Source organism: Lolium perenne, chromosome 2 (assembly GCF_019359855.2).
Source record: "Lolium perenne isolate Kyuss_39 chromosome 2, Kyuss_2.0, whole genome shotgun sequence".
NCBI classification, from domain to species: Eukaryota; Viridiplantae; Streptophyta; class Magnoliopsida; order Poales; family Poaceae; genus Lolium; species Lolium perenne.
The window spans coordinates 297,408,110-297,435,645 of record NC_067245.2 but is presented as its reverse complement, the minus strand read 5'-3'; the positions used below and the strand labels follow the sequence as shown (position 1 = coordinate 297,435,645).

The window sequence follows — 27,536 nt, the reverse complement described above, 5'->3', positions numbered from 1 at the left end:
AAATTGAAGTAGTTAACATCCGAACGAGCTACAAATCCCACTCCTCCGGTGACAAAGGATCCATTACTGCTGCTGTATCTCTTCAAATAGAAGATCTTTTTCCACAACCCAAAATGAGGCTTAATGCCCAGAAATGCCTCGCAAAGGGTGATAAACACAACAACGTGGAGGATTGAGTTGGGAGTGAGTTGCCATAATTGGATCTCGTAAGTTCGCAAGAGGTGGAGGAGGAATTCATGAGCGGGAAGACAAAGACCCCGATATAAGAACGACAAGAACATTACGGTAAAGCCAGTAGGGGGATTAGGCCGAGAAATCGCACCTGGAAAGATCAAATTCCCCTCATCGGAGGAGATCAATCCCAGGCTTCGGGATCTTTTCTCGTCACGCTTGGTCACGGTTGACGCTATCCAATCTCCGGGCTTGGCTACTGAGCTTGGTGGCGCTGGCGGCGCCGGAGCTGGGGGAGGAGCGTTTGGGGCACCCTCCTTCGGAAGAATCGAGGAAGATTTGGCGGCGGCGCCACCGCTCGTGGAACTGGCGGCGGCGCTAGGGTTCTTCTTCTTCTTCACCATCGCGAGATCTGGGAAAAACTGGAAAGTAGTGGTGGCGGCGCAGCAGTTGCGAAAGGGAGAAGAGGAAGAACGATGAAGGGATGTTATAACGAATGAAGGGGAAGATTAAGGATTTTCATCCTTTGGAAATTTAAGGAAGGCCCCGTACTGCTAGTGGACCTTTTCTTCAGTTAATAGTTGCAGAAATCGAGGAGGTGCCTCGGTAACTGTGTAAGAGGAGCAGGAATTGCTCGATAAAAGGGCCGGCGGGTCGCGTCTTATCAGTCAGAATCGAGGTGTCAGTAAAACGTCATCAATGACGTCATGTGGAATGATTGCATACGAAGGAATAAAAAGCTATCAGATGGTCAATTTGAGTCTATGCACAGATTGCAAAGCATCTGCACTTAGACTCGGGGGCTAGTCCCATCGGGAGCGCTGGACGCGCACCCGACAGAATGAGGACTCGAAGGAAAAACTCGACTCGAGTTTGCACCCGGACGCAAGCGCCCGTGCCCAGACTCGGGGGCTACTCCCATCGGGAGCGCTGGACGCGCACCCGATAGAACTTTTTTCGCACTCCAGGATCATGCCCGGGGACTTGATTCTGTGTAGGATAACGTTGTTTTGCCGTCGGCAGTTAACCAGCAAAAGCTGGGCACATTACTCATTATCCCTTGCATGAAGAAAATATATCGGATGACCTATGAAGATTTGTGGGAAAAAACTTTGACAGAGAAAAATGTTCGAGTGGTACAACTTGAGTCTACGCGCGGATTGCGAGCATCCGCACCTAGACTCGGGGGCTACTCCCATCGGGAGCGCTGACGCGCACCCGATAGGAGAAGATGGTGCAGACAGAAGGAGAACAAGAATGATCAAGGAGAAGGACGTCGGAAGAAGACATGCTTCAGTCTCTACCCGAACTATGTTCGGCTAGACACTCGGGGGCTACCCTTCGGGTAACCGATGTTGCTCTACCCTATACGGTCCAGCTGGAGGCCCATGAAGGTACTCGATGGCAAGATGGGCCACTAGGACGGTGCAACGGAAGGTTCCTTGAAGTACAAGACGCGGAAGGAGCCGAACAAGGAAAGTTTAGAGATAGATCTACTGTAAACCTAGTCGTACTCGATTAGACCTCTCGAGACCTGGCCTCCTATATAAAGGCCAGGAGAGGGGCTATCGAGGGACACAATCAATCTTAGCGACCTTAGCCAACAGAAGCTTAGACCTAGGTAACCCTAGCACTTAGCTATCTCGACGAGATCTCAGCTGAACTATTCGGCACCCCATTGTAACCCATTATCATCATAATCAAGAACAGACAGGCAGGACGTAAGGGTTTTACCTCATCGAGGGCCCCGAACTTGGGTAAATCGCTCTCCCCGCTTGTCTGTGAACTGATGTCTCGTGTCAGCTTGCAGGATTCCATCAACCGTAAGCCCCTATCGGAAGGCATTGCCGAGGAGCACCCTCGACAGCTGGTCTCACGATCAAATGTGGGAGGTGATGCAGGCTTGTGTGATCATGCACAACATGATCATCGAGGATGACCGCAAGAATCATGCTAGGTCACATGTTGGTCCCTATGAGTGTGAAGGCCCTCTTGCGGATGTTGATCATGAGTTGCCTGCAGATTTTGCTGATTTTCTCGCCATGCACGTAGAGATCGGTGACAGCAATGTGCATGAGCAACTTCAAGCTGATCTCGTTGAGCATTTGTGGAGGATCAAAGAAAATACCGTGGCACCTTGATGTAGCATCTACCCCTATTTATTATATTTGTTTACTTGTTTTATTGTTTGTTGTAATTTAATTTGAAAACAATCCTCGCAAACATTTTTATTCATATGCTATATTTGATAAATGGTTCTGTGTTAAAAAGAAGTATTTTAAATGTTTGGGGGCGGCGTTTGGGGGACGCGGCTGGGGAGCGACGTCCTCCAAAGACGGCACGAACAAAACACGTCCCCCAAACGCTCAATCTGACACGGTTTGCAGACGCTTTGGGGACGCAGCCGGAGATGCTCTAAGTGCGTACCGATCGACGCCTTGCGAGCGTGACAAGAGCTATCTGTCCTCCAGCTGCAATTTCTGTTGCAGTGTGAGTGCGGGATAGCCGATACGCAGTGGCGCTGTCGCCGTCGCCGTCGACGTCGATGCTTCTACCTTTTGGAGCTAGCTGGGTTTCGTGCGATGAGCCATTTCATATTTTCATGCATGCACCTCGGTTTTTAGATATTAGAGTGTGTCGTGTACAATAAAGTACTTTATTTTGTTCATGTGGAGTCTCCAACACAAAAAAACATAGGCTGAAATATTGCCTTATGGTATTTCAAAATATTCATTTTTTGTAAACTTTCGGGAATTCGAGAACCAAATTTTAGAATTTTGAATTTTTGGAAACCTTATGGTATTTCAAACTTTTGATTTTTTTTAAACTTTCAACAAATTGACAATTTATAACTTTCAGCAAAAATCAAATAATTTAACTTGCAGGGATTCAAATTTTGAAAATTCGCCGTTGTCGTGAAGGTTTCTACCTTTTAGAGATAGCTGGGTTTACTGCTGATGATCCATTTCATATTTTCATGCATGTAGTTCAGGGCTCGGCTTTTAAATATTAGAACGTGTCGCGTACAATCATGTTTCTGAACCTTTTTGTTCATTTGGAGTCTCCATTGCAAAAAAAGACAGGGCCTGAAATAGCATTTCATATTCACAGCTCACAACTTAGTGCGATTTTCATGTAACTTGAAATCTGCTTAAAATGATTTGGAGTCTCCATTACAAGAAAGAACAATAAGTGCAGGCCAGCTTGAAAAGTTCAGAGCCAGTTGACCTAGAGGACAAACAAGCAGCGCAAGGACCTCAAGGAGACAATCATCAAGAAATTTTAAGAAACATGTGCCTCTGGTCAAATGTCACAACACGATTTAACAGATGTTAGTGAGTCGGAACTCACTTATTTAAATCAGAGGATCCAAGGCCAGTTAAATCGAAGTTATCCCAAGAATCCACAGGCGCTGCACTTATTTTGTATCGTTTTCTTTCTTTAAGGCAAAATATTCATTCGTCGTAAACTTTCGTAAATTTGGAAACCATGTTTTTGAAAATTTTAATTTTGGGAAACCTTTTGGTATTTCATCTTTTGGAAAATTTAAAAATTTCAACAAATCGACAATTTATATCTTTCAGCAAAAAAATCAAATAATTTAACTTGCAGGGATTCAAATTTCGAAAATTCGGAATTTTAATTTTTCCCAATCTTCTAGAAGAAGATAGATCAGGAAAAACTGCACACATGAGAGAGAGATAGAGAGAGGTGTTGGCTGATGCGTAAAATTTCACAAACAATGTGTCTCGTTCTTCTCCCTTCAGTACCCTGTTCCACTTATTTCAGTCCTTTCCTCGCCAGTCTACAAATAAATCAGTTTCTCAAACCCAGTTCTATGCTTACGTTCAAGTTTCTCCACAATGTTCATTTTCCCCCACACCATTCTGCGCCCCTTTGGTGTTAATCCGGTTGGCCAGTATGTTGGACGGCATACCCAGTTTCCTTTCCGTGCGAGCTCCGTCGAAGAAGTAAATTGGGACAAGAACCAGGAGAGTAGCAAGAGGAGGAGGAAGAAGAAGAAGCAGGAGAAGACCGGATTAGAAGTTCTTTGTGATGATGGGTTCGGAAGCGTCACCGTGAAGGATTACGTGGAAGCTGTGAGGGACATGCCCAAAGACGACGGCGGGCCACCTCGGTGGTTCAGTCCCGTGGAGTGCGGCCGGCCGGTCGTTGACAACGCACCCCTGCTTCTGTTCCTGCCAGGTTGGTGACGTTGGTCCAAATCTCAAATATCAAAACAGCTTTGGTACTGCCAGTAGATCAAATAAATAAATACTCAAAAGTGCATTGTTTAGTCATTTCTTCTGCTGGCAGCATAATGATATTTTCTAATTACCTGTACTGCAGGAACAGATGGTGTTGGAATGGAGCTCATTTTGCATCACAAATCTTTGGGCATGTGGGTACTATCGTACATCCACAGTACATATTACCGTGTCTATCTGTGTATATTTTACATATATTATACTTGCATACTCAAATCTCAAAGAGACATGTATTGTGATATTCTTTGGTCTATTGGAAAATCATTGAGGAGAATGATATACTGGCCAATTTATTTTATTCTTCTTTTTCATCCACAGGGTATTTGAGGTGCGCTGCTTACACATAGCAGTAAGCGATCGCACACCATTTGGAGGTACACATATATATGGCTTAAATTTCGGACGGTATTATTCGCATTAGCTTGGCGTTTCTATGTACTTTACAATTTTACCTGAGTAATATAGAGATTTTTTAAATCATAAGCAGGCATGGTTCTGTTCTGAAATCAAAGATAAACAATACCTAATGCTAATTCAGATTAAATGCTATCCTATAATATAATTTTTTCTAGCTGTGAGCTCTATGTATGCCGAGGATGAGACAGTTTCGGTGAATTACCTGGGAATATTTAGATAAGATAGTATGTATTCGTAATTTCAACATTTTTTGCTTCCATGTTGTAGCCCTTAAAACGCTAATAACAGGAACCACCTTTGTAAGTTCAGTGATGGCTATTTAATTGAACGCATACAGGGCTACTACAAATTGTTGAGTAACATATCAAATATGAGCACGCTTTATCACCAAATAGACCAATATTTGTGATTGGAGATTCTCTTGGTGGATGCTTGGCAATTTCAGCGGCAGCTTGCAATCCCAAAATTGATTTGGTTCTCATACTAATAAATCCAGGCAAGTGAATATCTTATGTCCACTTTGATTTGAGAGGATACTTGCAATATACCTCAATCTGCTATTTCAGCAACGTCATTTGCGAGAACTCCGGTAAAAGCAATACTGCCTCTTTTGGAATTGATGCCAAGCAACCTTTCAGTTACTCATTCACAACTTCTGAGATATTTGATTGGTAGATTCCTCTCAACTTACTAATTACTCTCTTTTGTATAAGTAGATTCTTATGCTATGCTATGTGCTATACCCACATATTGTCTAATTTATGAAAATGAGATAATTCAAAGACAAGCTATTTTTATGACAATGTTACTTTCAGTATGTGTGGTGGATTCCGTCATAATAAATTTAGAACTTATGTTGTAAAAACAGTTTGTTATGTTGAGCATTTACCTCTCATGGAAGGTTCTAAAACACTATCATGAAGGATTACTAAGTGGTCTTCTTTTTGAGTTAGTGATATTGGAAAGCATCACCTAGGATTGCCGAGTTATTTGTGAAAAGATTGTGACTTATAGTTCATGACCAAGAAATAGTTAAAGCATGACAGATGGATTTGTCACTAGACTCATATGGAAATTGTGAATTATAGTCCATCTATATGCCATTAGTGTTTCCATTATTTTGCCAGGCAAAGTCTAAGACAGATCAACGTTGATTTTGATGGAAATCATTGGTGATGTGGTAAACATCATAATTCATAAACATCATCTCACCGAGAACCCTTTGTAAAAATGGGTTTCTGAATATGAACTATTTGTGATACTCCATTACTGATTCCGGTTGGAAAATACTAGATTTTTTTTACGCCTATGTGTTTTCAGGAAATTATCTTGGTTGGTTCATCTAAAACATTATTTTTTTTCTAGCATAGTGAGCCATTCTTTGTTGCAAGGGTAATCAAATACGTTCACTCAGTGCATTCCTTACAATCAACATAGAGTAATTAAAATTTTAAAAATTGAATTCACATTGTGTGCACACACATAGTGTCTGATATTTTTAATTCGCAAAAACAATGTCTAATATTTTACAAAGACTCACTCACCATTATATAAGTCACCATAGTACCAATTGGATGCGGTCATGTGCCATCCCGCAATGTACTTAACTCCAGGAGATGATGGAAAATGGAGCCAAGAGGCTGGAATGGCTAACCAAGTTTGAATAACATTTGCCACATCGTCCTTGGTACAGTCCGATACTCCGATGTGTCATGTGGAATATTTCTTTTGTTTAATAGGCTGAATAGTTGGTTTATATATGGCAGTTCATAATATTTGAGTAGGCTACAGTTATATGTGTGTCGGCTGTCACACTTTATGGTTAAGGTACCTTTTCGATAGAGCTCATGATAAATATTGGATATACAAAGACCGGTGTGCCACTATATTTCAGGTACTCTCATGTAGTTTTTTTTTTTCAGATGTTCATATCCTCCTAAATATAAGAAAATATCCTACTTGAAATAGGTGAACCATTTAAGATGGCAATGGTGAGCTTTCAAAATGATCATTCTCTTCAGGAGGCCCTGCAAAAGTTTTCGGACAATCTTCAATCTATGCTAAATTTAATTTCTGTAAGTTATCATCTACTATATTTTATATCAATCTGTTATTTTTGTGGAAATAATGGTTCAATAATGTCGACTGTAAATACTGTAAAGAATATTTTTAGCTTTTGGAAATTCCCTTCATCAATAATAATAAAAAATTCAACACCAACCTAAACTCTGAAGTGCAACTTCATGGCTGTAATAGGTAATGAAAGATGAGACAAGCTAGATAATTTCGGTTTGATTCTTGGGATAGATAACACAGCAAAAATAAATTAGATTTAGTTTACATGACGAGTGCCTATTCTTTTCCAGGGAAGTGGAGATGTCTTACGAATGGATAATGTTGTATGGAAGCTCAGGCCTCTTATGTCTGGTGCAGCATATGCCAATTCGCGTCTTCATGCGATACAAGCGGAAGTTCTACTTCTTGCCAGGTGCCTTTTGTTTTCATAAGAGTATCACACCCTATTTATTCCTAGTACCTGTTGAGTTGCAACATTGACAAATTTGATCTTACACTAAAGTATATTTCAATTCAGTGGCAATGAGAATCTACTACCGTAAACACAGCCAAAGGCCCTCGCGTCGCCTGCTTTTAGGCGACTCGGGGGCGACCGCGCCGCCGGCTCCAGACCTCTCCCTCATCCCCCATCCTCGCCGCCGCCGGAGGTCACGCCGGACAATAGCTCCAGGCGGTGGCCGGTGATGGTGGCGGCGGGGCGTTTTTCTCCATGCGCTTGTCGGTGGAGGGGCTCTCCGGTGGCGGCGGCGTGGTTTCGACGGCAAGGCGGCGGCGTGGGGTCATGGTCTCCTGGCGACGAGCGCCTTTCGACGCCGGCTGCCGTGCTCGGCTCCCTCGCGACCGTGGCGCCTCTGCAGTCCGTTTGTGCTCTTCGGTTCGGGTCCAGATGGGCTTTGGCGGGCCGCGGAGCTGGCCCCGGCGGCTGCAAGCGCGGGTTGCGCGTCTCGTCGCGCCTGCTGCTGGGCACCTTGGCGGTGCTGGCGGCGGGGCTGTGCGAGATGCGGCGGGTCGGCCGGTGGTGCGCCGCGGTGCGGCGGCTGGTCCGGGGAGCTCTGGCCTGCGGACGTTGGCGTTCATCTTCGAGTCTCCGCTTCGGTGTTTGTTCGGCGCCCCCTCCTTCGTGGCGTTCCGGCGGCGCCTACGGTGCTCCTTGGCGGTGCTCTGTCGGCCGCATGCTGTGCTGCCCGGCCTCTCATCTCCGCGAGGTGCGGTGGGTGTCGGTCGTGCTCGCGGAGCTCTCTGGATTGGTGGTGGTGGTGGTGGCTGTGGCGCGGTGTCGGCGCGCCGGGTGGTGATGGTGGTCTGGCCGGCCCTTTGCGGCGGGTGTGAGGTTGCGACTCTCTGCCGGGCGAAAGTCTTGTTCTGGCTGCGGCTGGAACCGACGGCGGCGGCGCCTTTTTTGGCGTCGTGACCTCCTTGGAGGCGTCGTCGAGGTGGTGTTCTTGCGCCTCCGCCCGGGTGCTCCAGGGGAAACCCTGATTCCTCGTGGGATCGGGCGAGGGCGACACTTTCCCGTGTCGTGTTGCCTGCTGGGGTCCTCGCCTTGGTTGCTCCGTCGGCCGGAGGGAGCTGTGGAGCGAGTTGGTTGTCGGCGTCGACGAGCGGTTTGGATCCCTCGACTCGGCGGTCAGGCGAACACGTCTTCAGTTTCGGTGTGTTCCGGGTGAAAACCCTGCACCGGCCTCGGCCGTTGCCGGTGATGGCAGCGCTCTTGGACGTCGCTCCCCTCGTTGGAGGCATCACTGTGGAGGCCCTCACTGCAAGTTTGTTGTTCGCGTTGTCTGTCCAGTCGGTTTCGTCTTCGGCTTGTCTTCGGCTAGGTGGTGCGCGGCCCCGGGGGTCGGCGTGGTTGTCGGAGCGGCGGCTCCGTGTTTTGCCTCCGCCTTGTCGCGTTTTGAGGTGTTTTTAGGGTGTCGGCCTTGGCCACTAGGGTGGCTAGGCCGTCGGCTCGTGTGGTGCGCGGCCCCGGGGTCGGCGTGTTGTGTTGTGTTGTATCGGTTTTCGGCTAGTTTCCCTCATAAACTGGCCATTCTCTTCTCCTATATCAATGAATGGCAAGTCTCTTGCCTAGTTTCAAAAAAAAAAAAAAAAAAAAAAATCTACTACCAAGTGGAGAAGCATACGAACTCTTTAAAACACTGAAAAATTGCAAACTTAGGCACTTTAGGAACCAAGGTCATAATCTACTCATGGTACGTAATATCATGCTTGCGATATATGTTTCAGTATAAATTCTATGCTTTCAATTGACCATTTTATGTTAAATTCCTATTTCAAACGACAAGAAAAGTACTGTTAAGCTTGGAGAAGCATACGAACTCTTTAAAACACTGAAAAATGGCAACATATCCTATGCATCCGGGCCTCTTGTGCATCCGTGCATCCATCCATGCCTGGCCGTCTGATCCAAATCACACGCGCAACTGCTAAACGTGACTAAATTTGCATTTACACGCGCGCCTAGAAACTATGATAGCGTATCATTCCAAATAAACCCCTGGATCGGTTTTCCTTCGTAGATTGAACGGAGTCTGACGGCGAGTCGGCGACCACACAGCGCAGCTTGCAGCGGCCGGCGGCGGCAGCCGGCAGGGGAAAGCAGATGGCGCGGAGAGCGGTGGCGACTGGAGACCACTGAAGTTCCCAACGCGGCAGTCTGCGGCGGTCATGCCGGCGGCGACGACGACGAATCCGGCCGGCGGCGACCATCAACGGCTCCATGACCATGAAGGGCTTGCAACATGCATGGATACAACCTTACGTGCTTGTACATACAGCTGCTCATGCGTAGCACATGCGTGTATTCGTTGCAATACGAGTAATAGATCACAGGATGGCAACAGCTGGTAGCACAAATGTCGATTGATCCACTACCACACAACGGGGAGGATGACGACGAGTCGGCATTCGGCAACCACACAGCCCCGCTTGAGCGGCCCGGGGTGGCCACGGAAAGCGGGTGGTGTGCAGAGCGGTGGCAACCACCGAAGTTCTCCGCCCCCGCCGTCGCGGAACTGTACGATCTAGTTCTGACCTAAACGATTGGATGGGTTTATTTACAAAGATTTTAGTAGCTTACGGGTCCAGCGGGCGTGTAAGTGTAAAATAATCACAATATCCATCTCCTGCGTGCGATTTAAATCGGAGAGTGGTGGATGGATGGATGCACAGAAGCCCCAGATGCATAGGATATGTTGCCCTGAAAAATTGCAAACTTAGGCACTTTAGGAACCAAGGTCATAATCTACTCATGGTACGTAATATCATGCTTGCGATATATGTTTCAGTATAAATTCTATGCTTGCAATTGACCGTTTTATGTTAAATTCCTATTTCAAACGACAAGAAAAGTACTGTTAAGCTTCATGCACTAGCCACTTAAACCTGCGGGGATTTTTTTAGAATAAATTGTGAAAGCCAGGATTTGAACTCGAGACCTAGGGCTCTGATACCATGTTAAGCTTCATGCACTAGCCACTTGAACCAAAAGTCCGAACTGATGGAAAGGGCTAGGCAATCTACTTTATACACGTCAACAAGTACAACTATTACCTTTTGGACTGTCCTGTACAATAATCCTTCCATTTCCATGTCCTTACACAGGAGTATGACTTCAATTTGTTAACAGTGATAAAAGGGGTCAACTTATACCGCCGTGGCAGAAAACGGGATGTCATGATCGATTTCCTTCCACCTACATTTAGTGAGTTCAAGAAAACAATCGGCAAAGATTACAAGTAAGTATCCAGTTCCTCAAAGATATAATCTACCTCAAAGATCATTTACTAATCAGCTGAAACTCTTGTTCAGAGCATTGCATCAGTTACTGAGCACACAGTCATGTTTTCTACTTTGGAGAATGGAAAAATTGTTCGTGGCCTCAGTGGTGTTCCTGACAAAGGCCCTACCTTGTTTGTGGGTTATCACCAACTTTTGGCATTGGAGAAGACTTCAATTGTTGAGGGGTTCTTAAAAGAGAAAAAAAACTATTATCCGAGTATTGTCCAACCAGTTACTCTTTTCTGAACATTTTGGGACATTGCGCCAGGAATTCTCTTTGTTTGATTCATTCTCTGTGCACGGTGCCGTACCGATCAGTCCAACCAATATGTATAAGCTGTTTGAGAATAAAGAATTTGTTGTCCTCTATCCGGGTGGTGTTCGAGAAGCTTTACATCGAAAGGTGTGTTTCCCCACTATGCAGATCAGTTATCTTTTAAATATACTGCTTAATATGTTAAGTGTGCAGGGTGAAGGCTACCAGTTATTTTGGCCAGAAAAACCAGAATTTGTAAGGATGGCAGCCCGGTTTGGAGTTACTATCATACCATTTGGTTGCGTCGGAGAAGATGACTTCATAGAGGTATATCATTATATGCCTTTGTACACTGAACCAACTAAAGGAACAAGTTGTTAGTACTTTTTCTTTTCATGGTTTAGATTGTTTTTGATAAAGTTTCATCTTCATATTGTAGTTAGAGCAATGTTCCATGTTGTGATGATCACTGTCGTTTTTATTTTTATTAGGGAAAGTACACATTGCATGTATGTATCCTTTTTAAAGAGAGAACATTTTTTATTATTCTTTGTTCCTTTTGCAGCTAGTTTTGGATTACAATGATCAAAAGAACATGCCCTATCTTAGAGACGGGATAAAATCATTCAATCAAGATCTTCCAAGTGTAAGGTCAGATTTCTATTATCCTGCCTGGTTTTCAACGGAAGGAAACAATCAAGTATCTCTGTCACAATACCTTCTCAACACAACCTATGCTCAGCTACAGTTAGGGATAACTTCATTTCAGGGCAACTGTCACCGGAGAGGATGAAAATCAGGCCTTGCATGTGCCTGTCTTTCTCCCTAAAGTACCAGGTCGACTTTACTTCCTCTTCGGCAAGCCAATCGAGACAAGAGGAATGGACAACCTCGTGAGTGACAACAAGCAAGCAAACGATCTGTATTTGCACACGAAATCGGAAGTGGAGAACTTAATTTCCTATCTCAAGAGGAAGAGAGAAGAAGATCCTTACCGGAGCATAGTATCGCGCACATTGTACCAGGCAATTTGGGGTGCTTCTGCTCAAGTGCCTACTTTCGAACCGTGAAAACTTGATGTGGATGTAGTCTCGTAGTAAGGTGGTGATTCCCTCTGGTTTGGAAATCTAGCAGTACTCCCTTTGGCTCTCAATACTTGTCGCAGGTTTAATGAATTTAGATATGTTTTAGCCTATATTTTGGTTAACTCCGCGACAAGTATTTAGTGATTGAGGGAGTATTTTATTTCCGAATTTGGATGTATCTAAACACTTTCTAAGACACGGAGAGAGCATGAGACAAATGTCAGGGAACAACAATGAGAAATGGAAGTGCAAGACTTGCCTGTAAGGCCGTCTTTCTTCATCTCGCAGAAACCACGCGTGTGTAGTTCTTCAGAGCAATTCAGCTGCAAGTAGTGAACCTAAAACTGAAATTGGACAACCATCGCACATCAATAATGGAAGAGCGGATTAAGACAGCATGGCCTTGGTCACTTACACCAAGCATGACCCTGGTCACTTAGACAGGGGAAACCTCGTGGTACCGTCCCGTCGAATGTCGTGGCATAGTGGTGTTTACTGGCTTCACGACGTGGGAGCGGACGCTCGCGGTCTTCTTTTGCAGCATAATAATGTCACACCTGCGCCTACAAAGGGATCGCCGCTGGTGGACAACGAGGTCCAGGTCGAGCTGGACGAGGGTCAGGAGTAACCTCCAAGATGGTGATCAATGAGCTGGCAGTGGTGGACCTGCGGGCCCCACTTGTAGTTATCCTTCGCTGTTGTAAAAGGGGAGTCCTTTGTACCGAACCTGGCATGTTGAGTATGGAAATGAAATTGAATTCTTTTTTTTTTTAAAGAGAAGGCCGTAGCCCTGCCTTAAATTAATAAGGCCGTTGCCGGCAAGATGATACAAGATGCTGAAAACCAGCTAACAGGAACCGAAAACTACAAGCGAAACAAGAAAAGGAGTGCAACACAGCTTGAGCTCCGAGACCAATGTCCAGTCTTGTGATCTAACTAGAGAGGCGTCGAAGCTGGTGAAGAAGACCGCCATAGAGGGAACCGCATCGTCGTCAACCTCCAGAGGCCAAGCAAAGCCCGGGCACCATCCGTTTCCACCTCCAAAGAAAGCTCCCTGCTTTCTCGCCCCGGTTCGGAGGGCACCGTGCACTGCTCGGAGGTAGATCGCTCTCCCTGAGCACGCATGGATAATGGAAGTTACCGCCATGGAGAAAGACTCCGAGCACTCGCCTCGCCGCGCCGTCACCCACGAACATCAAAGCCACCCGTAGCAAAAACCACCAAACCGGACCAAGCTGCCAGGAGTAGGCGAAGACGATGCATACCAACCTCCGCCGAGCTCATCCACCCAAACCCACTATCTCAAAACGGCGCCTCCAACGAGGGAACGGCACCACCCGAGCGCCGCCACCGTCCAAGCCAAAGCTTTGGGTTTTCGCCCGAGATAGATAGGGCAGGGAGGGAGGGGATATCACCTCGATGTCGCCTTCAGGAAGGAGAACGGCGCCGTCAGCGTCGTCGACGTCGCGGCCGCCACCGTCGGCCAAGGGTTTCCCCCGGTCCAGAGCCCACATCCGGCCACACCCCGCAGCCACCGGAGGCAGTCCGGGGCCGGGGAGGTGCGACGAGCACCGCAGGAGGGGGAGCCACCATCTTCAGATCTGGTACCAGAGGCCCATCGGGGCGACCTCCACACCACGCCCACACCCGCCGCCCCTTCACCGCCCGCGCGGCCGAAGGAAGAGGACCGCAAGATCGGCACCGCCGCCCGTCGTCGTGCCGGCGGTGCCCCACCCATCGCCCAGGGCCGCCGCCTCGGAGTCCCGGCCCTCACCGGTCGACGTAGGCCAACAAGCCCCGGCCACCACCTCCTAGCACCGGCAAGGCCACGCCGGAGAGGGGAACGAGGGGAATCGGCCGACCTCGCACAGCGGCGGAGGCCACCCCCGCGCGGCCGTCGTCCTCCCTACAGCAGCGCACGGGGGGCCGGAGGAGAGATCCCCGCCACCCCCATCACCGGCGTCGCACGGCCTTGCCGGCGGCCGCCTCCGGGGGCGACGAGGGGAGAGGAGGGGGAGGGGGGAGGCGGCGGCGGCGGGTTTAGGGTTTCCCCCCCGGTCGCCTGGAGGGGCGACGCGAGGGAGAGGTCGGGGGGTGACTGGTTATGAGCGCATCTCCAAGCTCATGAAATTGAATTCTCACCCTCTATTTGCTCCTCTCACCTAATTTGGCTGCTTCCCTCACCCCAAATTTCCCAATTCCCCTTCCAATTCGATCACTGAGGTGATCCCCAATCATAGGGACACCACAAATAAACCTGCTGCCACTGTGAGCGATAATCCTAGACCTACGGAAAACTGGTTACGGAATTCCTATCCGTGCCTGAGTTGTATGGCATGGTCGATTGGAAACCGCCGTAGCTCCTCCATTCTCGCCCGAGAATTGAAGGACGAAATCGAGATATCGCGGCAGTCAAAATTTTCTTGTTTTAGGGTAATGGTGAATGGGCTTTCCCCTTAATTGCCAATTTGCTATTCTTTTCCCCTAAAAACACTTAATTGCCATTCTTTCGAGAGAAGAGGAAAGCGTCGACGGACGATCCGTGGTGAACTGGTGGAGGTGAACATGCTCAGGCCGTGGCGGCGTAGTAGCACTGAGGCTGTCAGCTCATGCTCTACGTTGACCGATCCACTTGAGGCATTGAATCCAAGTTAATCAAGGCGATTTGACACTACATGGTCTTCATAGTCTTGGCTCGAGCCAAGGTACTAGCACTGTGATTTTGGGTTTCTGCTCTAAACTTAGAGATGCGAAAGCTCATGGGGGCATTTCGAATTTCAGTGTATGTGCAATTCTTGTTTTATGAACTGAATACCGTGTGACATAGTTGCACGACTCAATGATTATTACGATTGTTAGCGATGTTTTGGAAACATCAGACATACAGGTTGAAGGTGATCAAACTGTAGAAGACTAGCTAGAAGGTTACTATCATATTCAGCGGGGCATTCCAACATGGATGGTTTCATGGAAAAATTCAGGTGGGCGTATCAACTGGGACAGGGTTTTAGCAGGGTGTGTGCTTCCTTACCTCGACGGTGGCCCCACCTCTATCATTAAAAGTTGCTCTCATATAATAAACTCAAAAATATTACAACCAGCTATGCATATGTTTTTTTTTTGTGTTCAGTAAATCATAATGCATACACCTAGCTAACTAAAATCCACAAACACTATGTTACACAATACCTAACGACCCTCAAGTGTTGTGATACTCATTGCATTCACGGAGTTCTGTATGATCTCTATTGCTTCTCCACCTTCAGAATTACTGAGAGCATAATATGCAGGTTGCTTTGGGGCTGGAAGCAGCGCATTTTCATTCTCTAACATAAGCATAACGGATGACATATCTGGCCTATCATTAGGATGGTCTTGAACACACAAGAGTCCCACATGAATGCAAAGCAGAACTTGATGAAGTGGGCAGCTTGAAACAATTGAAGAGTCCACCAGTTCAGTTGCTTCTCCACCTTCCCATAATCTCCACGCCTAGTCAATAGAATAATGAAGTCATGATCAAGTTGATAAATATTTTTGTGAGACTGCAGCTTTGGTGGTTGTTAAGGCTGTGCAAAAGCAGTTTGAACACAAAACATCCAGACCGTAGTTCAGATTTTTTTACTTGTTTTGCACCCCCCCATCTGCATCTCTGAAAGAAAATGAACAAGGGGGATGCTAAACGCTTTCCACGGTTTATGGTTAAACCATTTTTGCACACCCTTAGTGGTGGTTGGGTGTGTAGATGGTAATTACACGTGTTTCAGAATACTTACATAAGTTATAAGGCTACAAAAGTTTGTTTTGAGCTGAGGTGAAGTGATCTTCAAGCCACTAACAATCTCCAAGAGAAGAACGCCGAAACTATAAGTGTCTGTTTTCACAGAAAAGGTACCTCCCATCGCATATTCAGGCGACATGTAACCACTGTTAAAAACCTTCAGGCAGTCAGCAAGTTATGAATAAAATAAATTATATTAAACCAAAAATAATTGCTGTCATAAGGGTTTGTTAGGTCAGTAAGTACTTACTATGTCCCAACAATCCTCTTAGTGTTTGCATGATTCTGGTTTGCACCAAAGATTCTTGCCATACCAAAATCTGAAATTTTGGGAGTCATTTCTGCGTCCAGAAGGATGTTGCTTGCTTTGAGATCTCTGTGAATTATTGTTAATCTTGAATCCTGGTGGAGATAAAGAAGGCCTCTTGCTATTCCTTTAATTATTTTGAACCGTGTAGGCCAATTGAGCGTGTGTTTGCGTGCATCATCTTTCATTATATATCAAATATGAAACAAGGTTAGTCATCATGCATATCAATTTGTTCAACGTAGAATTTAACATTATATGATCAAAGAACAAGCACATACCAAACAGAAAGGCATCCAAACTTTTGTTAGGTAAGTATTCGTAGACAAGTAACTTCTCATCTTCCCGAATGCAACAACCAAGAAGTCTGACAAGGTTCTTGTGCTGCAACTTGGCAATTAGAACTACTTCATTTTTGAACTCCGTTGTACCTTGTCCAGAACCCTTACTGAGCCTTTTGACTGCAACATCATATCGACCTTCCAATGTGCCCTACATGAGCACATACTTTTTTGATTGAACCTTAAGACTTAGAAACAAACAACTCTTACAGACTATAGGTACCCTTTCACACGAATAAGTGAACTTTAACCCCTTCAACGTTAAGCCAGCATATATATTTTTAAATAGAAAATTGTTCCCCTTGTACCCTAAAATATTAAAACTAGTGAAAATCACCAACTCATCCTAAACCACGCTGATTTTGAACAATGTGCATCAACAAGGACATGTTTCACTAAATTTTCATCCACTTCGAGATATATTATTTATGGGTCAGCACAGTATACGGTTAGAAACAATAATAAAATAATTAGTGTAATAATAAGAATAACAGGAATAATAATAGGTTAGTTAACAAGAAGAAGGGAGGCCACAAAAAATAATCAAGAAGAAGGGTAAACAGGTTTGTTTCTTTTCGTATCAAAAGCATGTTCTACTGTAAGTACTACTCTCTTTTACCTTATAAACTTTGCCAAAACCTCCCCATCCAAGCAAGTTGGAATCAGCGAAATGTTTTGTTGCTGAAAGTATGTCTTCATAGCTAACAAATGAAAATTCTGCATTTTCAGCTTCAAATTCGTTGGATGTACTAAAGTATCGACGCATTAGTTTCTTCTGGCTTTCCTTCTTTTTCCATTTGCCGCCTGTTGTTGGGAGATCCATTTATTTTATTAACTCTTGAAATAATGGCATATGCCAAAAACAAGAGGATACATGTTACTCTACCTCTGTACTTGTAGGTCCAGACAAGGGCTATGCATGTCGGTAGCAGCAGGAATGCTATAATCGAGATCACAATCTTTAGTGAACTGCTCTTCTTGTTAACTGCAGAAATGCAACCAATCAGAAGTTTGAGATTTACTTGCATATGCATACTAGGACGGATATGTCAATCTAATTAATTTCCTATACTACCGTAGTTTGAGAACCCTAACTACCAGTGCTTGTGTTAAACCAACGATCTGACCATCTCAAATAAGTATGTGGTCATGCACTATGCTTGTACTCAAAATTTAACTGGCTATTGCCAACGCAAGAAAAAACAGTAACTGGCTGATACTTTATGGAAAAGGCTAAGACATCAACTCTGAAAATAATTGTCAATGCATTTGAAAATTCAAGACTAGAAGTGGAATTGTTTATCTTAGCAAAACATCATGTAAACTTCAACTACTAATATTGTTTGAAATATTTGGATTGGATACAAAAAAAGATAATGTTATCCTTAAGATCAAAATCAGAACACGAGAGGTTTTGTGCAGCGTTCTAATTCTACTACATCTTTTGTCTTTCCCTTTTATTCGGAGAGATTACGAAAGCGTGCTGTGGAGATCGCTACGCTACCGACTAGGTCGTGCCATCCCACAACCTGAAGCATGGTCCACGATGATCCTAGAACTATGCTTTTCTCACACAATACACGATCAGAACAGCAGAAAAACAAACGGGGTAATAGCCAACTAAAACGACTATCTATTCTAAGTGACGAAACTGAAAATTTCGGCACCTAACAGAAACACTAAGTTTATTCAACATATACTTCTAGATTATTCTTGAAAGTCGCTTTTAGCGAATTAATCTCAGTTATGCTGGGTTAACACGTATATTATAGTACAAAATAATAGTAAAAGTTATGTTTTGAGTGCAGTGTAAATATGTAATACATCATGTGAAGGTGACGTGCAAATTAATCAGATATACTAGTTACTGTGACTAATATAACTTCAGCTATCATGATGAGGTGATGCTCTATCAACATGTAAAATTTCAATATTAAACAAAATTTAGTTTGGAGGTATGAAAAACAAACCCAACAATGAATAGTAAGAAACATTACAACATCGCTGTTCATGCGCGACTTTTTTCCTTACCTCTTAGAATATTATTATAAGTTTGAACTTCAACTTTCACATGTTCATGGAACATCACCTTTCTAACATACCATACTTTTGGGAGCTTTTCAAAAATTTCAAACATAGTTTCTACGGAGTTTGCATTATGAGAAATTGCGATGTCATATGCCCAAAGTGGTGAAGGAAATATTGATTTTAATAAGTTGATGTGCATGCTACTTAAGCATAATTTTGTTTTCCACAAATGCAGCTTCATGTCACATTATGTACAAAAAGGTAGAATGGAATAGTGCATACCAGTAGACTCTGCAAGGCGAAGGTATAGGTTCTCGCCATAGTTAACGGACTTCCCCGTGTCGATCAGATTCCCTATCCAAATCAAGCATCTTGTTGGGTCAGCTTCTGCACCGGCACTGCTCAAGTTGGCGTAAGCATATGCCGTACATGAGCAGTTTCTGTTACATTCGGCCATGCACTCATCGAAACTTCTGTTCTTTATATGCAAGAACTTATCAGGGACCTTCATGCCAGGCAAGGTCACAAACTTACTTTGCTTACCGCATTTCAGTTCTTGTGTTCTCCGACAACTTGAAAAGTTAAGATTGTCAGGCTCAAATCCATCGAGGCACTTGCATGTTGGGACGGTATCAGTGAGGTCGCAGTAGCTGAACGAACCACACCAGCCATAGATGTCGCAAGAAGCTTTGGGACTCTCAGAAATGACTTTCCATGACGATAATTGGTAGTTCCAGCTTAGAGACCTCAGTGTGCCCGTGTAGTCAAGCATCAAACGCGTAGCCGGTAAGCCATCAGAGACAGTGAACATGTAGTAGAATTCATCCCCGACGTTGATGGCCATTTCATACACAATGGAGCTGACATTGCTTAGATATGTGCCACCGGACACCGACACCCCGTTCAAGACGTTGCTGCGGTAATATGGCACGGTGCCATGCAAAATCAAACTCTGAAGGGTCGGTGAGCTAGGGTCGCCGCTGCATGAGAAGTCTCCAGAGGACGGGTCATCCTGGCCCTTCCAAGCAACAAGGCGCCCAACGACTTTTGCCTTGTAGCTCACCAAAAATCTCATGGTTGGAAGTAGTGTGTCAGTTGGGTGATCAAAGCTCTGCCATATGTCCACGCCATTCGGCGACCGGAGAACAAAGTTCCCTGAGTTGAGTAGCACTGCGTAAGCTCCAGCTCCATCTCCACCTCCAACCGAACCAGCAGTGATATTCCTTGTTGTCATCCAAATATTGCGGCCTTCAGAGTCTGACAACACCAGGTCAAAACTATTTGTAATGGTGAGAATCGGAGATGAGGGTGTGGTGATTGGGTTGTCTCGGTTGGCGGTCCACACGACGGTGCGTGGTCCGGTGAGGTTGTGGTACCATATCCCAAGGTAAAAGCTGTTGTTGGAGCTGCTGGGGGAAAAGAAGCCGAGAGCAAAGTCCCCACCTTTGGAGATGAGTATGTCGCCTCGGGTGAGTGGCTTTGCATGTGTGAGCTGGTCATCAGGTTTGCAGAATGAACTCAGAAACAGGAAGATGGAAATGAAAACAGGAATTAAGGCCGTTTTCTTCGTTTTCCTGCTAGGATATAGCAAAGTGGGTGGCATGGTTGTTTGGAAGAATTGGTCTGCAGAGAACTGACTCGTAGTTCAGGGAGACAACGGAAAACTGATGATCCAGAGTTCTGAGACTAATATAATGGATGAAGTCATCATTATGGACTTGGTCACACGCAAAGAAAAACTGTTGCTACAAAAGATTTGCAGAATGAAATCAAGAAACAGGGAGAATGAAAAGGGTAATGCAAGACTTGACCCGTAAGGCCGTCTTCTTCATCTTTCGTCTGCAGGGAGTGAACGTGGAATCGAAATCGCAGATACTATCAATAATGGAAGAGTAATAATAGTGGATAGAGACAGCATTGACTTAATCACTTAGACCAAGCATGAGAGGACTGACTACAGAGTCTCCAACATCGCTGCAGCCGCAAGAAAAAAGAGAAGCATTACTAGGCATTCAGATTGGAGAGTGCGGCAGAGGAAACCTCGCGGTACCGACGCGGCGCTTGTCGTAGAATAGTGGCCGACTGATTGAGTTTCACGGCGTCCTCCATGCGTAACAAAGTAACAAATCCCCTGCCGACGATGCCGCGGCCGCTGCCGCCGCCGGACAGGGCAGTGTCCACCGCGAGAAACGCATGCCGCTGCAGACTACCACGGACGGCATGGTCGATTGGAACCCGGAGCGACGCCGTAGCTCCTCCATTCGCGCCCGGATTGCTCGACGAGACCGAGGCATCGGCGGATTTGGTTGAGGAATCCGTGCAGCCAAAGTTTTTTTTGAGGGCACGAACCGAAGTAATGAGAGCTCAATATGGGCTTCCTTTCCTGGGTTCCTTCGCAAACTTGGGCTTTACTATATCCGTGAGCACTTGTTTTAAGAACCGGAAATAATGGGCCAAGGCCTACTGAGTGGTACAGTTGCCATTCTTTTGAGAGAGAGAAGTGGAAAGCGCCGACGAGAGAAGAGGAGCGGACGGCGGCGCGGCGCATCGCCGCATGCTGCGTCGGCCACGGCTCGGAGGAAGCGGCCTCGGAGCCAGTTCCGGCTGTGCGGTGGCGTTGACCGGCTCACTGAGGCGTTGAAGCCACACCAGCTTGAGCCAAGGTACACCTAGCAATACGCATTTGGGTCTCTCCGCTGAACTTAATTTGGCTAGGTTATTTACTTGATCTGCAAAATCCCAGGGGCATATGGAATTTCAGTGTAGTTTTTTGATGAATCAGTTGGGTACAGGAATTTATTATGATTACAGTACAATATTTTGTAATGCTTCAGAAATATACAGTGTCGAGGCAACCAAACTTTAGAACACTTGCTTGAAACTTATAATCATATTCAGTGGGGCATTCCAACATGGTTGGTTTCTTGTACGAGATAACAAAAAGAAAATACAGTTGGTCGTATCGACCAGGCTCCGCGGCGGCTCGCCAGCTATTATTCACAGATTTCTCATACAACAAAATCACGAATATTACAACCACCTACGAAAAGTTAAGTTCAGCTATACTAAAATCCGCACACACTAAGTTATACAACATCTAACGGCCCTCAAGTGTGGTGATACTCATTTCATTCACGGAGTTCTCCATGCTCTCTCTTGCTTCTGCACCTTCATAGTTACTTTCAGCAAAATATATAGGTTGTTTTGGAGTCGGAAGAAGTGCGTTTTCATTCTCGATCATATTCATAACCGATGACATTAGTGGCCTATCATTGGGATGATCTTGAACACACAAGAGTCCCACATGAATGCACCGTAGAACTTCATGAAGTGGGCAGCTTGCAACAACTGAACAGTCCACCAGTTCAGTTGCCTTTTCATCTTCCCATAATCTCCACGCCTGATCAATAGAACGGTGTAACCATACAGTATGCCGGGGGAATGGAAGGGATTGATAGTTTCGTGTATCATGCAATACTTACATAGGTGATCAGGCTAGAAAAGTTGGCTAGGAGCTGAGGTGAGCTGATCTTCAAGCCACTGATGATCTCCAGGAGAAGGACACCGAAGCTATAAGTGTCTGATTTTACAGAAAAGGCACCTCGCATCGCATATTCAGGCGACATATAACCACTGTTTAAAACAATCAACAACAGGTAAGCAAATGAAATATACTACACCATGCCATATAAACAAAAGTGTTAAGGCTATAAGGATTGCTTACTATGTCCCAACGACCCGGTTAGTATTTGCTTGGTTCTGGTTAGCACCAAATATTCTTGCCATACCAAAATCTGAAATTTTGGGAGTCATTTCTTTGTCCAACAAGATGTTGCTTGCTTTGAGATCTCTGTGAATTATTGTTAATCTTGAATCTTGATGGAGATAAAGAATGCCTCTTGCTATTCCTTTAATTATTTTGAATCGTGTCAACCAATCAAGCACATGTTTCCGTACACCATCTTTCATGATCAATATGAAAATGAAACTAGTCATCACGAGTATCATTTTGGTTGATGTAAAGAAAATTTTGAGGTGTGATCAGCAAAAGTACATACCGAAAAGGTAGGAATCCAAGCTTTTGTTAGGTAGGTATTCGTAGATCAGTAACTTCTCATCCCCATGAATACAGCAACCAAGAAGTCTCACTAGGTTTCTGTGCTGCAGTTTGGCAATTAAAACTACTTCATTCCTGAACTCTACTGTACCTTGTCCAGAATTCTGGCTAAGCCTTTTGATAGCAACCTCATTTCCACCTTCGAATGTTCCCTACATTAGCGCATATTTTTCAACTGAACAAGAATTGGAAACAAACCTTTTCAGGTCCTATATGTAGTTACCAACAATTGAAGTTAAATTAGGCTTGTTTCCTTCTCTATCAACTTGTTCTACTGTAAGCACAACTTTATATTACCTTGTAAACTTTGCCAAATCCTCCCCGCCCAACCAAGTTGGAATCAGCAAAAATATTTGTTGCTGAAAGGATGTCCTGAAAGCTAACGGATGGAAATTCTGTATTTTCACCCTTGAGTTCTTTGGATGTGCTAAAGTATCCTAACATCAGTTTCTTCTGGTTTTCTTTCTTTCTCCATTTACCTGCTAGTTAGGACATCCATTTTTTTTAAATATTACCTTCTAGTAATGTAAAATTATGTCGAAAGAAAGAGGACATTTGTTACTCTACCTCTGTATTTGCACACCCCCACGAGGGCTATGCATGTCAGTAGCACCAACAATGCCACAATCGGGAGTATAATCTGTAGTGAACTGCTTTTCTTATTAACTGCAGAAATTGAACCAAACAAAAGTTCAGAATTCACTTGTATACATACCATGATGGATCTGTGAAGTTACGTAAGTACTTATATGGATATCTCATAATTTAAGAACCTAAATTACCAAGGCTTGTGGTAAATCAAAGATGCGATCATAAAAAAAGGTATTTTATATTCAGTGAACTTTCAGATTTACTGGTTCTACCCATTCAATTAAATAAATAATTGGCTATTGCCAATGCAGAAAAGAAGAACAGAATGGCTGGAAGTGAAGCTAAAGCCATGAAACCTTATAAAGAATTGTACACATTTGAAAGTCAAGCTAGGCTGGAAGTTCTATGGTTCTCAATGTTTTATTCATAAAAACTATGTTTTGCATTGTTAAAAGAATCTATTGTTTTATGTACACAAAAGGATCTTTCATGTAACTCCCAGAAACTATTTTTTTATTAGTCCCACCAGTCATTGAAAGCATGACATTTTGGACGAAAACTTGTAAGACTTTAACTAGAGATCTTGTTTGAAATATCGAGATCAAATACTCGAATAGATTTGTCTCGAAAATCCTTTTTGTGGTATATTACATTTTTTCTGGGTTCAATACACATATTACAAAGCAATGCAATGGTGAAAGATTCACCTCACAGGACCTTAAATATAAAAAATGCCATGATTTTGTGAATTGGGTGTAGAAACTTCTTGTGGGAGGCTAGAAATTCAAACTTTATTCAGTAATGCAACGTGTAAATTAATCAGATATATACACACTATGATGTATAATCAGTCACTACTATATAAGTATAAAATTCGTATGACTTCATTTTTTGATATCTATGTATTTGCACAACAAAAATGTCATCTCCTCTATAATTTTTGGTGTAAATTTTGTGAACACGTGCTCTTCACGTGGAAAACTCCAGTAAAACTGACGATACAACACTTAGAGAGAATAAATGGCATGGGATACGGAATACCCGAAGAATCGGCAAGGCGGAGGTACAGATTCTCTCCAGAGGTTGACTTCCCAGCATCAATAAGATCCCCTGACCAAACCAAGCACCTCGAAGGGTCAGCTATTGCACCGGCACTGCTCATGTCACTGTAAGCGTAAGCCTTGCACGAGCAGTTGCCACTGCACTCAGCCGCACATTCATCCAAGCTCCTGTTCCTTATATGCAAGAACTTGTCTGGAACCTTCATTCCAGACAAGGGAACGAAATGACTTTGCTTGCCGCATTTCAGTTCTTGCTTTCGCTGACATCCTTTAGAAAAATTAATCTTGTCGACAGGTTCAAATTCATCAAGGCATTGGCAGGCCGGGGTAATCTGAGTGAAGTCGCAATAACTGAATGGACCACACGAGGCATAGAGTTCGCATGGAGCAGAGGGGTGTTCTGCGAAGAGTGCCCATGATGATGTGTGACTACTCCAACTTAGATACTTCAACTTGCCTGTGTAGTCAAGCATCATACGCATGAGCGTTGAGTTGTCAGAGATTGTGTAAGTGAGGTAGTACTCGTCTCCAGAGGCAACGGCCGTTTCATACAAGATGGAGCTGGTGTTAGTTAGATATGTGCCACCGGCCACAGACTTACCATTCCACACACTAAGGCGGCAATATGGCTCTGTCTTGTTCCAAGTGAAGAATTGAAGGTCTGGAGAGCTAGGGTCAACGCTGCATGAGAAGTCCCCAGAAGATGGATCATCAGGGCCCTTCCAAGCAACAAGCCGCATGCCGACATGTGCCTTATAGCTCAACAAAAATCTCATGTTTGGAAGAACTGTGTCGGTTGGATGATCAAAACTCTGCCAAGTGATCGTACCATTTGGTGATTGGAGGACCAAGTTCCCCTCCTCGAGCAGCACTGCTGTAGCTCCAGCGCTGGTGATTGTGTTCTTCACCGCCCAGGGAGTGCCTCCTTGAGAGTCCGACAACACCAGGTCTGAACTGTTGGTGATAGCGAGCATCGGGGATGAAGTATTGGTGATTGGGTTGTCTCGGTTAGCAACCCACACTATGGTGCGTGGTCCGGGGATGTTGTTGTACCATATCCCAAGGTACAGGCTGGCGTTGGAGCTGGCCGGGGAGAAGAAGCCGAGAGCAAAGTCCCCGCCGTTGGAGATGAGCACGTCGCCGTGGGTGAGTGGCTTTGTGTGTGTGAGATTGTGAGCTGATCATCAGATTTGCAGGATGAACTCAAGAAAAGGAGGATGAAGATGGGAATGTAGCGCATAGCCATTAAGCCGCCTCCTTGGTGTCCTCTTGACCTCTTGTGTCAAGGGAATGTATGCAGGATGGTTATTTGGAATAGTTTTTCTGCAGCGGGTGAATATGTATAACGGAAGGAATGCATTATGGCAAAAATCTGGAGTCAATGGGACCAGTGAAGTAGTGATTGATCAAGACGGCAAGGTCGACCTTGACTACAGCGCATAAATGGCCAGACGACCGGACAGTAGGAGAGCAGCTGAGCAGGCGACAAGTCTTGAAGGACGGCGACGGACGCGCAAAGGAAAGTTCACAACACCAGTACGTGGTTTTCTCCATCCGGAGCCGAAAGATCTTTTTTCTTTAAGGGAAAGGCTCAGAAGGGCCTAAGATAAGCTGGTGGTCGCGTACTGATTACCATGGGCCGGTAGATGTTACATCAACCACGTCTCTCTAGTTCCTAACTTTTCGTTCCCCTTCTCTGTTTCTCCGGAAGAGCGAAGAGGGAGGTGACAGGTTTCCCGCCATCGATGGCCGGCGAGCCAGGGGGCTCTCCTCTCCTCCGTCCGCCGCTCCGGCGACGGGAGGACGGGGGAGCCCCTTGGCTTCGCTTGAGGCCTATAGATAGGAGTAGGAGTAGTCTTCCCTGGGGCGCCGTCGTGGTGGTGGAGGCGGCGTCGAGGGGAAATAAGGTGGCTGCAGCTCGCTCCCCACCTCGGCGGTGTTCTTTAGGGCGGCGCCGGAGAGCTTGTAGCCTAGTGGATCTCGTTGGTCTAGTGGCCAGGCGAGGTAGGGTTTCCTGGGTCTGGTCGGCGAGGCGGCTGCGGCGACCAGGCCGGAGGATTTTGTCCTCAGGACTTGTCTCCGTCACGGCGGCGCGTGCTCCTGCGTCGGCTGGGAGTTCCGGAGGTCTGTACAGGAGTCTGCCGTCCGGGGTCGTCTTCTTTGAGGGCGGCGACGGCAGCCTTGGCAGATGGATGGATGGTCTGGAGCTGGGTTTAGAGGATGGTGGCAGGCGGCTCTTCTGCGCTTCCTTGACAGCGTCGACGGAGGGCACTGGAGACGGGCTCCGTGAAGCTCGGGGGGCGTCCCCCGGCCGATATGCCCCAACGGCAAGGTCCCGCCGCCGGCGGGCCATTTTTGAGGCTCTTAAAGCAGAGGTGCTGCGATGGGGCTTCCCGGAGCTGGGCGTTTGGTAGCCGCCGCTTTTCCCCTCTCTGGCGGCGCTTCGGCAACGGCGGTGGTCGGGATCGGCGGTCGACGGTGGTGTGCGCAGGCCCCGAAAGGGCTTCTTTGTAATTTTTCTTTTTCCAAGGTGCTTTATGCATTTTCTCCTGGACACCTCCATCTGGATCTTTCCAGGTTGTGTCCGCGTGTGTGTGTTGTACTGCTGTTTGTGTGCTTGAATGAATGAACACGTGGTCTTCTCAAAAAAAAAAAAAAAAAACCACGTCTCTCTCACGCCAAAATATCTAATGTACAACCCGGAGTAGGAATTAATTAACGCGCGCGTTGGACAAAATCAGGTACGTACGTACACAAAAGTGTGTCTAGATATAAGAAGACACTGACGTTCGGAGTCGGGCACAACTTGTAATCCGAAAAGAAGTGTGCAAGACAATAATTTCCCGTTTGCTGGTCGTATTCCTCTCCTGTACGGTTTACCAATTAACATCCACCTCCAACTCATAATCCTACCCAAGTAATAGACGGAAAATCGACGAACGCCATTGTTACCGCTGCTAGATCTGCTGATTTTGGCGAGATGGACAAAAATATATCTCCATCTCCATCTCCATCTCCACTACTTATAAAGGCAAGAACTTTGTGGGAAAATTAAATCTCGGCCGTCTATCTGCCTACATCCTACGGTCCAGGATCGGCTGTTCTCCCCTCTTCGCCCACCCGCGAAATTTACATGGGAAATTCTACGAAGAGGCGCCGCACCGGCTGCTCTTTCGTGCGACGCTTTAGGTTCGCGAAAAACTATCGCTCCTCTTACTCAGCTGACACCTTATCTCTTCGACCCAACCCATCTCTGA

The 27,536-nt window shown here is 45.5% G+C and overlaps 2 protein-coding genes and 1 pseudogene across 4 annotated transcripts; 1 reads left to right on the top strand and 2 right to left on the bottom strand.

Annotated features, from left to right (window-relative positions):
* The first annotated feature begins 3,929 nt into the window (after positions 1-3,929).
* LOC127336116 (phytyl ester synthase 1, chloroplastic-like) lies at positions 3,930-12,109 on the top strand (annotated as a pseudogene).
* A 2,997-nt stretch (positions 12,110-15,106) lies between these two features.
* On the bottom strand, positions 15,107-20,544 carry LOC127336117 (G-type lectin S-receptor-like serine/threonine-protein kinase B120). Of its 3 annotated transcripts, XM_051362884.2 has the most exons (7): positions 18,793-20,544; positions 17,369-17,467; positions 17,102-17,286; positions 16,423-16,633; positions 16,085-16,322; positions 15,830-15,980; positions 15,107-15,545 (listed from the first exon to the last, which is right to left on the bottom strand). In XM_051362884.2, the coding sequence occupies exons 1-7, from the start codon at positions 20,111-20,113 to the stop codon at positions 15,243-15,245; spliced, it is 2,508 nt and encodes an 835-aa protein (XP_051218844.1). In that variant the 5' UTR covers positions 20,114-20,544; the 3' UTR covers positions 15,107-15,242. The 3 variants fall into 3 exon arrangements, with proteins under 3 accessions (XP_051218844.1, XP_071682849.1, XP_071682848.1); XM_071826748.1 differs by lacking the exon at positions 15,830-15,980 and having other exon boundaries at positions 15,370-15,545; XM_071826747.1 differs by lacking the exon at positions 15,107-15,545 and having other exon boundaries at positions 15,852-15,991.
* Positions 20,545-21,470: 926 nt separating this feature from the next.
* Positions 21,471-25,538, bottom strand: LOC127336118 (G-type lectin S-receptor-like serine/threonine-protein kinase B120). Its single transcript, XM_071826750.1, is given in 8 exon segments — positions 21,471-21,910; positions 21,993-22,143; positions 22,235-22,472; positions 22,569-22,779; positions 22,925-23,106; positions 23,195-23,293; positions 24,260-25,457; positions 25,460-25,538. Coding segments are annotated over 8 exon segments (2,448 nt in total). The 5' UTR covers positions 25,526-25,538; the 3' UTR covers positions 21,471-21,607.
* Between the last annotated feature and the right edge of the window lie 1,998 nt (positions 25,539-27,536).